The sequence below is a fragment of the Centroberyx affinis genome, unplaced genomic scaffold (genome assembly GCF_046629955.1).
Source record: "Centroberyx affinis isolate AG114_WGS23_722 - 3 ecotype Tasmania unplaced genomic scaffold, CSIRO-AGI_Caff_v1 ptg002119l_1, whole genome shotgun sequence".
NCBI classification, from domain to species: domain Eukaryota; kingdom Metazoa; phylum Chordata; class Actinopteri; order Beryciformes; family Berycidae; genus Centroberyx; species Centroberyx affinis.
Genome location: NW_027280441.1, coordinates 191437 through 205000, shown reverse-complemented (window position 1 = coordinate 205000; position 13564 = coordinate 191437). Strand labels below are relative to the sequence as shown.

The 13564-nt window shown below is 45.4% G+C and overlaps 1 protein-coding gene across 1 annotated transcript in view; it reads right to left on the bottom strand.

The window, feature by feature from the left end:
* Window positions 1-10144, bottom strand: part of LOC139654609 (multiple PDZ domain protein) — a 32784-nt gene extending 22640 nt beyond the window's left edge. The window contains 16 exon segments of the mRNA XM_071531728.1: window positions 544-753; window positions 1401-1562; window positions 1787-1972; window positions 2796-2942; window positions 3147-3226; window positions 4023-4097; window positions 4571-4784; window positions 5283-5374; window positions 5583-5685; window positions 5951-6058; window positions 6332-6415; window positions 6647-6769; window positions 6993-7061; window positions 7285-7512; window positions 9055-9221; window positions 10132-10144. Coding sequence (XP_071387829.1) covers window positions 544-753; window positions 1401-1562; window positions 1787-1972; window positions 2796-2942; window positions 3147-3226; window positions 4023-4097; window positions 4571-4784; window positions 5283-5374; window positions 5583-5685; window positions 5951-6058; window positions 6332-6415; window positions 6647-6769; window positions 6993-7061; window positions 7285-7512; window positions 9055-9221; window positions 10132-10144 — 2061 coding nt within the window.
* Window positions 10145-13564: the final 3420 nt, after the last annotated feature.

The window sequence follows — 13564 nt, the reverse complement described above, 5'->3', positions numbered from 1 at the left end:
GGTGGTTTCTTCCCAACTGAGTGAATCAGCATGGAAGCAAACAGGCTAAAGGAGGTGACTGTAAATTAGACACCCTCTACTCCTCTCTGGTTCTCTCTCCTTCTGTAGTGCGGTCTAGCATTGTGTTCATCTCTCAGCTGCATTAAAAATTCAGACGCCCTGTAACTGGATGCTCTGTTCCTCGTTACTAAGCCACAGTCCACAACAAAAGGGAGAAGAAAAACTCTACTCAAGAAAAAAACACTACTTTCAAGTAATTCTCTGGCATGGCTGTGGGAATACATTTCTTTTAGTTTAATTTATTTTTTTATTATTGTAAAATATCAGTTTGGTAAGGATTTCATGAAATGGTAAAAGGTAATTTCTATCAAGCCTGGGAGTATCTATAGGCACAGTTATGTCTAAATACAACCCATTGTTTTAGGCACATTTTACACCCAACAGTGTTTTTGTTGAGTGATAAAAAGAATGTTTGTGTCTCATAAATGAATTATTATTTACTTAATACAGCATGTTTCACACAAGAATTGCTATTTCACATACCGGTAGTGGTTTGGCAACACCGATGCGGACGGGGCCATAGAAGGTGGACTTCAGGACATGCACAGCATAATCCAGGCTGGAGCCCTCCAGGTCAGTGTCATTAACAAACACCAGTCTGTCACCAGGAAGCAGGCGACCATCTTTGTCCGCTACACCTCCAGGCACCAACGAGCGGATTACCAGAACCGTCTTAGTGGCATCCTCCGGATCCTGGATTTAGATGGAAAGATAGAAGGATGGAAAGGATGATTAGATGGATTGGTTGAGTGTGTGGACAGATCAATGGCTTCATCAAAGGTAAACATGGTAAAATGGAGTAAAGATAGGGAGATAGTGAATGGAAAGTAGAGACAAAAGCATTAGACAGGTTGATAGATGATAGGAACTTGAGAAAAGCACCAATGTATTACATGAAATTGTTATTAACACTAGAAAAGCCAATGGATTTTTGGGGTGTAAGAGAAGGCCAACCAGCTGTCAACTGAAGAGGTTAAATATGATTAGAACTTTTCCTTGCATGCTTTTGAAAACCATAACACTAATTTGTAGCAATTGTAGCAATGCAAGTAGAGGGACATTTCGAAAGTTTGGATTCTCCCATCCAAAACAGCCAATTGACGGAGCTTGACCTTTTTAGCGCTGACAATTTACCACACACATAAACACAGAACTCATGTCATTACAGAATCTGCCCTTTTCACCCAGAAATCTACCCTATAGAATAAGCCCGGCCCACGCACTTCTCCATTATGCATTTTGGTGGTGTTCACCCTATCTCGCCCGCCACTGTTATTCTTAGAATGCAGCCTACTCCAGCCAATACTATTTGTAGAAAAGCTCAGGGGCATGTCTCTGACCTGGTAGTCCAGGATACTGAAGCCCAGTCCCGACTCTCCTTTCTCCAGCTCGACCACCTGGGTGTCTCTCTCCCACATGGCCAGAGGGGGTGACATGGGGGGCACGCCACGCTTGGTGATGTCCTCAGCCGTAGGACAGGGAATGACACAGCCCTGGTCCAACTGGGACGAGCAAAGAGATGAGCGGAGAGAGAGAGGACACAGCAAAGGAGATTGATTTGCAGTAGTGGAGCATATCATTTCCACTATTTGGTTTTGAGTGTTGTTTCATAAATCAAAGGAATTCTCAATGTGTTTATGATATGCTGTTGACAGAAAGAAATTGAACACTGTTAGGTAATCCATCTATCCATCTATCTAACCATCCATCCATCCATCCCATTCACCTTGTCGTTGAACTCGGCCAGTAGCTCTTTCAGGGTGAGGCGGACATCGTCGTCATCTTCCTCATCGCTGTCGTGAAGTGCTGGGGGTACAATTCGAGAGCACACCACACACACACGCACCGGCAGCTCCTTCAGAATACTGACCACCTCCTTGTGTGTCTCTCCGATGAGAGGGATCCCATTCACCTGCCAGGGAAGACATTCAATATATGTTGTTATGGAACAGAAAGACCTGATGTTCAGTGATTGGCTGAGTCGTGTTCGTAGTCGGTGTAAAAATACCTGATCAACGCACATCCCTGACCACATAACTGTTAACTGGGTCACTGTCTGTGACTCTGTGTGTACATGACTAAATCCTCCTGTTTGCCTGAAATTGGCTTTTCAGTGATGTTAAGGATGTTTTGGGGTGTATACCATTTGCTGTGGGCGTGGCCACTGGTGAGCTGGTTGTGGCTATCAAGGACAGGCTAGTGGCCACAGAGCAGGGAAGTCACAGCAACAGCAAGTAATGCAGAAAGCAGTAAGACAATAAAGTAGAGTGAGGCTAAATGTGCAGCAGCTAAGACTCGTTTAAAAACACAGCTGAACATCGACGTTGCTTTTCCACACTGGCGCCATCTGAAGGAGATGAAAGCAGCTATGCAGACACTGGCTTGTACACTCCTACGCAGGATACACCCTACATTTTGCATATAGCAAACTAGTGGTGCTAGATTATCCCAGAGTTCATCAGCCAGCTCATCAACATGAGTGACAGGTGTGGGGGCGTGAACTTGCCCAACTGAGGGGGAGGAGGGCAGGAACCGCGATATACTTTGCTGCCTCACGGAAAAAAAATTGCATACTGTAGCTTTTAATATTGCTGTGTGAACTGAATATCAGTACTAGCACTATATTGCTAGACGTTTAATCATTATTATGTAATTATTATGTTTTCATGATCTGATATCTCGATCAAATGACTTAATGATGAATGGCTGGGCTGAGGGATCAATCGGTGGGTCACCTCCAGTATCTGGTCTCCGGTGAAGATCTTGCCGCTCTGGCCGACGGGGCCCTCGGGTAAGACGGAGCACAGGTAGTGGTGTCCCGCCCGAGCCTCCAGACTGATGCCCAGACCGCTAGTCTCACTGAAGCGCTCCAGCTGGCACACCTACAGGGGCAGGGAGGGGGTTGAGGAGTCAGTCTAGGAAGTAACTGGGATATTGTATATTGTAAAAAACAAAACGATAAAGCATTGAGATACATATACTGTATATGTTACATATATACATACATATAATGTTTTTAGCTTTTGTTTTTATGCTTCATGTTATGCTTTTTCACATTGCAGCCAAAAACAGGATAGGAGACATACAACAACTTCATATCTGGATCCGACCGCATGCTGCCACCTCCTCCTCAGGTCCTCCTCCTCAGCCCGTGTCAGTTTCACTCCTGTAAAATGTAACACACACACACAGTGAGTGCCGTATCACATGCCTCAACACCTACACACACACACACAGGTATCCAAACACACACACTCACAAATGCACGCCTCACACTCCAAAGACATATACTCATGCATGCATGCACGTGTGTGTGCTCGTACACACACACACACACACACACACACATACACACACACACACACACACACACAGAGCACCCCCATTCGCATTACTCCTAGTCTTAGATGATTCAATCAATAAAGAACAGGATCCCACATGAAAACATTGCCTCAGCTGTTTTATAGAGAGAAGACACTATATTTCTCCTTCTGGCAAAGCAGGATGTCAACACACAATCATCCAGACACAGGCACACACTCACACACACATACAGTACGCGCACACACTCACACACTCACACAGGCACACACGCACACACACACACACACACACACACACACGCACGCACATACCATCTTATGACTATTTCTTGGCAAACTGTTTTCTCGCTCATCTATCAAAGCCTTGCAGCAATCAGGACTCATTTGGTTGTGCTCTCTAATCAAGCCCAAAAATCCTTGTCTAAATAAAGCCATACATGCAGGCGGGGTGAGAGACAAATCATCTGGAATGAGCTGAATGAGTTGGATAAACACATGACTGCACAGCACTATAAATAGACAGCCATCAAGGAGCATGCTTCACTGCCACATCGCTGTGCGCTGAGCCCAATCAGCCAATCAGAGTCAGTCCCATGATCCAGTCCCAGACTGCAGTGCAGTATGGGAAGGAGAGGTTACCATTTCTGCAATCATGTCGGGGTCGTCTGTTGGCGTAGGCTGCCCGTCTGGAGATTTCACGCAGAGAGCGGATTTCTGGGTGACGGGAAAAGACATTTGGACACACACACGTGCACACACAGACAGACACACACAGACACACACACACACACACACACACAAACCTGAGTAACAAAAATGATGAACTGTACAATTTCCCAGCAAGCATTTGACGGATGCTGACGTTTAGGAGGCGCCAAATTTCAACGTCAGCCCAAACAGGCACAAAAATATGTCAGAGTAAAAAACACATTTGGAAGCTGCTTTGAATTGATATCAGAAAGATATTTAGGTCCTGATTTCACAAAATAATCCAAGTAGCAGCTATAGACGACTACAGACGTTGGTTCAACTTTCATTCTGGCATTTTATTTAGATTTTTGCACAGTTTTCAACATCGGTACAGGCCTTCAGATCAACATCTCTTTCATGTCAACATGATTACTGGGTTACTACCAAGTCCTAGTAATACCACTGAGCCAATAAGCTGCCCTCTCTCACTGCAGTACCTGTCTCCTGGATCTTGTTGAGGCCCACCCTGTAGGGGTTGCCCTCGTGGAAGCTGTGGGAGTGTCGGAGGGGCTGCAGCGGCGGGGCAGGGGGCAGGATGTGGCTCAGACGGACGGCCTTCCGCAGCAACTTCAGTCTGACCAGGGGGCCCGTCCTCCTCAGCACTTCCATGGCCCGCTGCTCACTGCAGCCCTGCAGGCTCACCCCATCCACCTGGGGGGGTAGGGAAGGAGAGGAGGGGAGCGTGGGGGGGGGTAAGAATGAAGGTGTAGGTATGATGGAGATATAGGTATTGGTGTAAGGGTGAGGGAAAGATGAAAGGTGCAAGGTGTGCAAGGTGAAACGAGGGAAGGAAGGTTGGATGAGGAGTGGAGAGGAAGGGGGGAAAGTGGGTGGAGGTAAACAAAATGGGACAGAGAGGAAAGAGAGATCAATAGTAATAAACAATAAAAAAAAAAGAGCGAGAAGGAATGCATAGGTAGAAAGAAGAGATGGATAGAGGTAAAAGGGAAAAAAAATAACCAGAAGAATTCCCCTTCATCAGCTAAAAAAGACCCTAATTGGTGTGGATGAAACTACTAAAAGTTGCAAACTGTGCAGATTTTGGGATATTGAAATCGTTAAGATTCAGCAGAGAATACATTTCTGAGACAACAAGGTATTTTTCTTCAGAGGGTAAAAAATAATCTGTTGTGTTTTAGAGGAACTCACTGATAGGATTGTGTCTCCAATGTTGATGCGCCCGTCTTGATCGACGGTGCTGCCTTTCACTATGCTCTTCACTATCACACCAGCACTGTAGACTGAGGAAAGCCGCAAATTCAGGTTACATAAAACAATATGAACAAAAGGAAAACTTAACATTGCTTTCACAGGTCACAGGTGATCACTGACGGCCACCCGTAAGTGAATATTGTTCATCATTTTTTGCTATTTCCCCACTTTGTTTACATCAACTTGGCATAATGATCATTATTGACAAGTTAACCACTTTAGAGTAGATATTATTACCTGCGTTCAGATCACCTATGTAGCTAGTGATGGTGAATCCAAGGCCCAGGGTATTTTTAGTGAACTGCACACTGAACTCATAGTCATCATCCAAGTCATTGAGCTGGAAAGAAGCACAGAGAGAATCTTCCACACATCTTTATGGGTACAGAGTACTGTATTACACAAATAATGTCTTTATTAAACAATTAGTTTACATAAAAACTTAGCGTTTGACTGTAGCTACATGCTATTCTTTACACACACATGCACACTGTTGGTGTATGCTGCTCCCCTGGATATTACCCACAAAGGGTGGACTCTTGCGTTGATGAGAAGGGAGGTTTGGACACACATGCACACATACACACACAAACTCCTCCACACACCTTGCTGTCCACGCTGTCCTGACTGAGGACAGGCGAGGGGAGGTGGTTGTCCTTGGTAACGTCCCTGGCGATGAGTAGTTTCACCTTGCTACCAGCGTTTCGCAGCACCTGGACCAGGTGGTCGTTTGTGAAAGGATGAAAAGTGATAGCATTAGGAAAAAAAAAAAAAACCTCTAAAGAGGCAGCTGCCCTGGAAAGCCATGGCATATGGCATAGATGCACACAATGACTGGGTCAGATTGCTAAATCAGATCTACCAGTTTTATTACACAAATGATGAAAAGCGTCCTCATTATAGATTTCAGGGAAGAGAATTAGGAAAAATAGCACTTCATCGCCTCGTCACCCACCTTGGTAAATTTTCACAAATGGACACCTCACCTGTGCCACCTGCTCGCTGTTCATGCCCACCAGGTCTGTGTCTCCGATGCGCAGGATCTGGTCCCCGCTACGCAGACGCTTGTCCTGGGATGCCCCGCCAAACAAACACAGGTAAAGCAATACTCTTCTATGTGCGACAGACTTGAAGTGCATTTATTTTAATGCACTAAACAGATTCTACTCTGATTTCAATCAAGACAATGATTAAATGTCAATGAAGACACGTAAATACCACATTGGAATAGGTCTAATATTTCATTTCTTGACTGGCTGTTGTAATGTTTGGTTAACGGATCGATTGGCAGGTGCGTTTACCCGTCCGGCAGCTCCTCCAGGAAGGATAGTCTTGACCATGACTCCGGTGCTCCTCCCTCCTATGATACCGAAGCCAAGGCCCTTCCCATCATTGATCAGCTCTATCATCTCCACATGACGCCTCTAACAGGGCAGAGGTCAGAAAGAGAGAGAGAGAGAGAGAGGGAGAGAGAAAGAGACAGCGAGATAGAGTTTACTTCTTCGTACTTTCTGGTAAAATATAAAGGAGCAGCATAAGACAAGGACGGGCAAAACATGCTCGATGTAATTTGTGTTTCACCGAATACACAGACATACACACGTACGTCCAATCTGCAGAGATAAAACACCGGACATGTGAGCTTACCTCATGGGCAATAGCAGACAGGTTTCTTCCCATTGACAGGGTTCGGGAGATTCGAGGGGGAGTACAGTACTAAAAAAAAAAAATATATAGATGAAGATACCGCACAGGTCTGCTTGAGTTTCAAACTGTAACGTGATGTTTTTTGAAATCTAAAATGTAAAGAAATTGCATGGTGATGTGTAACTTTTACCCTCAAAAAGATCTGGATCTTCATCTGAGGGCTTCAGGGATAAATTGCCCCTATCACTAGACTCCTCCTCCTAAGTTTCATGATGAATATGTCCTGAGGTACCTGAGATTCAGTGTGAACGCCGTTGTCCGGGTAGATGTCTGAGTAGGGCAGGTCCTGGGAGCCCAGAGAGGAGAGGCTGCCGTCCCTGTGGAAGGATTTGGCAGTGCTGGGCCTTCGGTTCTCCATGGCCCAAGTGTAGGAGTCGCTGTGGCTCAGCGTCTTCAGGCCCAGTCCCATTCCCTGGCATGGGCCACAATTCATGGACATGGACTTGAAGATTCGCTTTCCCTGGGAGGAGAGAGGGTTAAGGGAGAGATAGAGAAGACATGAAGGGATGGAAAGAACGCGGGGTGCAAGTCAAGAGAGATGGATGGGTAGGATAGGGAGAGGATAGATGAAGGAGAAGTGGATTGAGGGACGCAGGGGATAGGGAAAAAGAAAGATCGGGGGGAAGTGGATGATAAAGGGGTTGGGTGGGGTGGTTTGATAGAGAGGTAGAGACATTAATTGAGGAAAGGAGAGGTGGGAGATAAGGAGTCAGACAGGAATGGAGAGGGTGAGAGAGCGATGGCGGGATGGGAAACAGAACGGATAGAGATGTTGGGAGGGGGAGGCATTGTGGGTACGAGACAATGAAAAAAGATGTGGAAGGGGAGCGGGGAGGGAGGGAGGGAGGGAGGGAGGGTGCCGAAACAGACAGATAAGTATAGAATGGAGCAGGAAGGGGAAGAGATAGGAAAGGAGGAACACAACGAGACAAAAACGGGAGTATCCACGATAAAGGCCTTCCGTAACACATAAGAGGAAATCTGTTCTTTGTCTTTTGTGTATCCCATATCAAAGCTTAAACGGAAGGTTCGGGAGAAGCCCATTTCCAACCTGTGTGCAGTTCCATTTTATCAACTTCCATAGCTGCTGAAAGAGCAAGAACAAGTGATAGAACGCTATCAAAAGCCTAATAGGCACTTTTGATTCTAATGAGTTCGTGCCGCATTGATTTGCACTTGCATTGCTAACAAATGCTAATCACTGCAGATTTATCACAACCAAAAACTTGCAACAGTGAAAACTGTTTGAATGTCCTATAAGAAGGGGCTTGATTAGCCTGAACCTTTGACATCCAGTATTACTTAAGCCGATTCCACAATCCAGTGCCATGTTTACTGGAAATGCAGGGATGCTAAAGGCTTATAAGCTACACCGCTAATGTAATAATGGCAGCATGTCGACCGTGTGGCTTACGGTTAGCCTATTACAGCATACCACAACAGACAATTACCAAGCCTTGATGCAGAAGTTAAATACCTTGATGCTGTCGAATAAGTCAGTTCCATACAACAATGCATGCTTGCAGATACATTACTGTACATGTGTGGGAGCCGTGGAGCAGATGTGTGTGACTGAATGTCCTTTGCTGACATGTATACCAGTCAAAACACTCACACAGGTAGCAACCCCCCACCCACACATACACACCTCACTGATAAAACCTATGAATTATAGAATAGAGTATAACCTTCACAGTGTTACTGATGACTTTTGCACACTCCTAGACCTAATACATTTTCCCCTCTCCCTTCCTCGCTCTCTCTCTCTCTGTCTCCCTCTCTCTCTCTCTCAGCTTTAGTGGTAAGCTTAGGTAAGCTGATTACTCATCCAGTTTGTTTCCTGCATTCAGTATTTTAGGAATGATGCGGGCTCCCTCCTTATCATTCAATATACAGCAATCCCCCATCCCCACCCCACTCTCTCTCTCTCTCTCTCTCTCTCTCTCTCTCTTTTCACTCTCTCTCTCCTCCCCACCCACACACACACTCTCAGCTCACATACCTTGGCTGGGGGCTGCCTCTGTGCTTGCTGCATGGTGAGTATGTGATGGAAGAGAGGGCTCTGCAGGACAGTCTTGAGCAGGGAGAGTTTCTCCTGTGTGGGGGCCTCCCCTCTCTCCTTCAGTTTGGCTTGCAGTCTCTCCACAGCCTCCAAGGCACGCTGAGTATCTGCAGAGAAATGTTAAAGGCCCGTCGTTGGTGTTCTGCAGAAACATCACTTCCCCGATTTGTCTTTACTTTACATTAATTGCAGCTAGGATTGCTTTCCGCGTGTAGGAATTATTGTATGACTGGTATTAGTGGGAAAATCAAGCAGTTCTTTCAATTCTTGAAATGTTGATGTTTTGAGGATACAAAGTCTGAATTCAGAATAGCATCGTCTAAGTGTGGTGTCAGCAATGATCCGCAGTATAATAAATACTAAAAACAACTGTGTGGTGTCTTGGTGGTTGAGTGGACAAGAATTCTTGTGCTTGTCTGAAAAAAAAAAAAAACATCCATGAACTGTGACTGCCGGAGTGTGAATTGAATCCATCCGATGCTACGCTGTCACACTCCTCTCTTCTCACTTTCCTGTCAAAGCTGTGAAAGTTTTTGCTCTTTTTTGTGGCCAGATCCTAACAAAAAATGCGGCCTTGCCGGGGAACAGTATAAAAACTTTACTGACAAAACATTAAGATAATATTTATATGGGTGTACTACCCATTCTGCATTTGAAAAAAGAAAAAGAAAAAAAGAATGAATACCGTATTTCAAGCCGAGTAGATATTAGGCCATATTACCCTTGTTTATTTCATGGAGCGGTAGCTAATGAGCACAAGCCACAATTATGGTAATTGTATCTGGCAGAAGGTTGGCTTAGGACACGCTGTAAATTCTCAGCCGCAAAGTTTTGACTACTGACCAGGACTTGATTCCTGTGCCACCTGCACATGTAACTACTCCCTCCTCTCCTGCTGTAGCAGCCATGCCTGACACCTTGTAAGCCTCTGGTGATGGGGGGATGGGGGGGTGGCGGTGGGGGAATCTTAGGTGACTGGACCATGTTTGGTTTCAAATCATTAAACAGGCTACTTACCCATGATTTCCATCTTAGCCTGCCTCTGCTTCTCAGGTGAATTGTGTCTTTCTGTCCTCCTGTCTTACGTAAATGTCATTCTTCTCTGTTGGACGTCCTGCAACATAAACAAATAAAAGAGGCTATGCTTTAACATGACATTGCACAGTCTACTTACATTTCACTGTCAAATACACTGCAGTACAGTATAGTAATGTGATAAAACTACAGTACCAGGTTGAGGTTTTTCATAAATTTAAAAGACTCCGATTGTCACCACTTGCTCTTTCACACAGGAATAATCTATGCACCAATAGTAATTTCCCTCGCTGCACGTAACGTTTTACCTCCACATCCTACCGTCCGGGCCTGTAACAACCATGCTTGTTTGCAAGCGCCTTGCTTGTCAACTAATGCTCTTAGAGTAGGATTTTAAATCCTCTCCAAAAGGCTTTATCTACCAGTGACGGTAATTAACGCCGACACACAGCCTCCCGACCATTTTGCCATGAGAGAGAGCCTGTAGCTTCAGCGAGGCAGGAGTCGGTGATTCAAAGCATGCTACAATGACATGATTTGATTTGCAAAATGATTGGCTGGAAATGACAGGGTCTCATCTAGAATCTAATTAGGGGGCATTGATTAAGACAACAGAAGCACTGCAGTCCTTTAATATAATGCTTTCCGGGTAGCCTGATGAAATTGCGGTTATGTCTTTTCATATCAAAGCGATATTAATTGCCCAAAATAATTTCAATACAGATGAATGTTTCGCAGTGATACAGCAGGCCCGATGTCTACCTTGCCATATTTGGCATAATGAAATATCCTAAAGAATCATGTACTATTCTTTACTAAAACAAAAACAAAAACAACACAAAATTACCAGGCCACATCAGAGTAATTACAGTGACAAATATAACACTATGAATTATTCAGAAACGTTTGTTGCAGGATCCAGAAAGAGACAAAGTAATCCCCATTATGGGCTTCATCTCACCTCCATTGCAGCGGCGGCGGGTTATCAACAGGTCGCCACTGAACTCCAAGCACAATATATCGACGACCTCCAGTCCGCGGGTACATTTACTGATAGAGAATGCCAAGCCACTTCCCTGATGCGCCAAGTCATACCAGCTCACTGACAGACCTCAAAATATCAAGAAGCAGGCAGAGCGCTTATTTCCCAGCATTGTGTCCGGTGGATATGAGCGCTTCAGGCAGTGTGCGCATGTCACCTTCAGTCTCTGATCTTGAGGCAGAGGGCTCATCCCCAATGAAAAGGAACTACAGTAATCCTGTAATACATTTTAGAGGAATACAAATAGCACAGCAAATTTAAAAGATTCGAGATGAAAATTAGCCTATAGTGCTAGCCAATGAGCTAAAAATAAGACGATAAGGTAGGCTGAATATAAACTCAGTAACCTATTCATCTATTCACATATGGGAATATAGTGTTTCCATAGAAGATTAAAAAAAATACCCTATAGGTACCACAGAAAAACTAGGCCTATATAGTTTTAATAAGAATGTTTCAGGAATAATATAGTCATACCATTGGAGCTACAGAAATATAATAATGCAAAAGGTCATTATATACTCACTAGCCCACCACAGACACCATAAGTTCCTATATAGGAAATATAGGAATATAGCCTAATATAGGAATATTTGCTTTTTTTGGTCCATAGTCCTTCATATGATGGACCTGTTTTCATAGGGCGAAATTCATTTTTTTTTCAATCCAAAGGCTATTAATTATTTGATTTAATGCTTCATACTTTTGATGATTTCTCTCGTGCTGTTTAACGTTTGTGGGCTCATTTCTCTTATGACTCTCTCCTCTCACCCGGATCTTTTATAATAGCCCAGTATGTATGTCAGCAGCGAAGGCTTGCCCGATAGGCCTAGGGCAATAATCGCTTTAGGCTGAATTATTATACCACACTCCTCATTTGATTTCCAGCCTTCTAATGCAGTGGTTCCCAAAGTGGGGTCCACGGGACCATCAGGGGTCCTTGAAAGGGGTTCCACGGGGTCCCCTGTAAGATGAAGAATAGTTTAATTTCGCTTTAATTTCCCTCTCTAGAATGAGGCTCAACGAGAGAATGAAAAAGGACGACTGCTTTTATAGGTTTCACTGTATAGGCTACCCACTGTGGCTGCCAGTGATTAATTATGTCCAACAACAAAAACCCCTCGTTGGGACAAAATCTTATCCAATGCGCTCTAATGCGTGTTTACCTAGGCTGTCCTTGGCATGAAAAGTTTGGGAACCCCTGGTCTAACGTTCACACGGCAGGTGGAGCCCTAAGTCCAGAGATTTAGGAGCCAGATCCATTTCCACGTTTTCCACCAGACACCCCACTTCATCTCTCGTTCTCTGTCTCTGCGTCCCCCAGGCAGGAATCATCCCCCCCCCCCGCGCTCTCTCTCTCTCTCTCTCTCTCTCTCTCGCGCACACACACACACACAGCCCCCCCCCCCCCCGCCCGCCTGCAACGCAACGCTCCGCTCGCCGGGCTGCGCTCAGATCAACCGAGCGTCCACCGCCTCCAAATTGGTTTGTCATCTCTGACCCCTCTCTCTCTAGGTTGACCACGGTCCTCTGCTCTGCTCTGCGCCTGGACTTCAGCAGAAGTCAGTAAGAACATAAAGGCAGCCGAGAGAGAGAGAGAGGCGGGGGGAGAGAGAGAGTGAGAGAGAGAAGGAGAGAGAGCGAGAGTGAGAGAGAGAGAGAGAGAGAGAGATACGCCTCTGTCCTCCTCCAGTACTCTACTGGACTTAGTGCATTTGAACGGACGCGACACCTCCTCCTGTGTGAGCGCTGATCGGGATACTAAGCACGCAGCTATTGGTTTATTACATCCTCAGCTTCATTCCCATCCGCTCATTCGGTAAGATTTTCCCCCCACATCGTTTTTTTTCTCCCTTTTCCTTGCGGTAGGAAGAATTAACCACATTGCAGACCTGGAGCCGAGGCGCTTGATTCGTCGGAATCGCCGATCACTGAATTTATTTATCGACTGGGAAGATATATTTCTATCCGAGATCTGCGCTCCGTGGACTGTATGAAAGAGCGCCGAAAAGGTTATTCAGGACCCCTCTCTGCGCTGGATGTGTGTGCATATGCGCCTATATCGCTGCGACTGGTGATACGGTAAGGATCCGCTCTTTTTTTTTTTTTTACCCCCTCACGAATGATCTAGGCTACTTATTGAATTCTGAGGCATCGTCGGTTAAACCTTAAAGTCAACCTGTGTCAGTCAGTGACCTGCTCCGTAGGCGGCTACGGACGGCAGCGCTGACTTCTGGTTCCCACGGATGCCCATGGGAATGTGGCCTACGATTATTATACTTTAAGGGGCGCGGAAACTGGCCCTTTTGGACGGACGGGTATGCTAAATGTATTTCCCGGTATCGGCTGCTGCTGATGGTCCAGAGGCTTGTG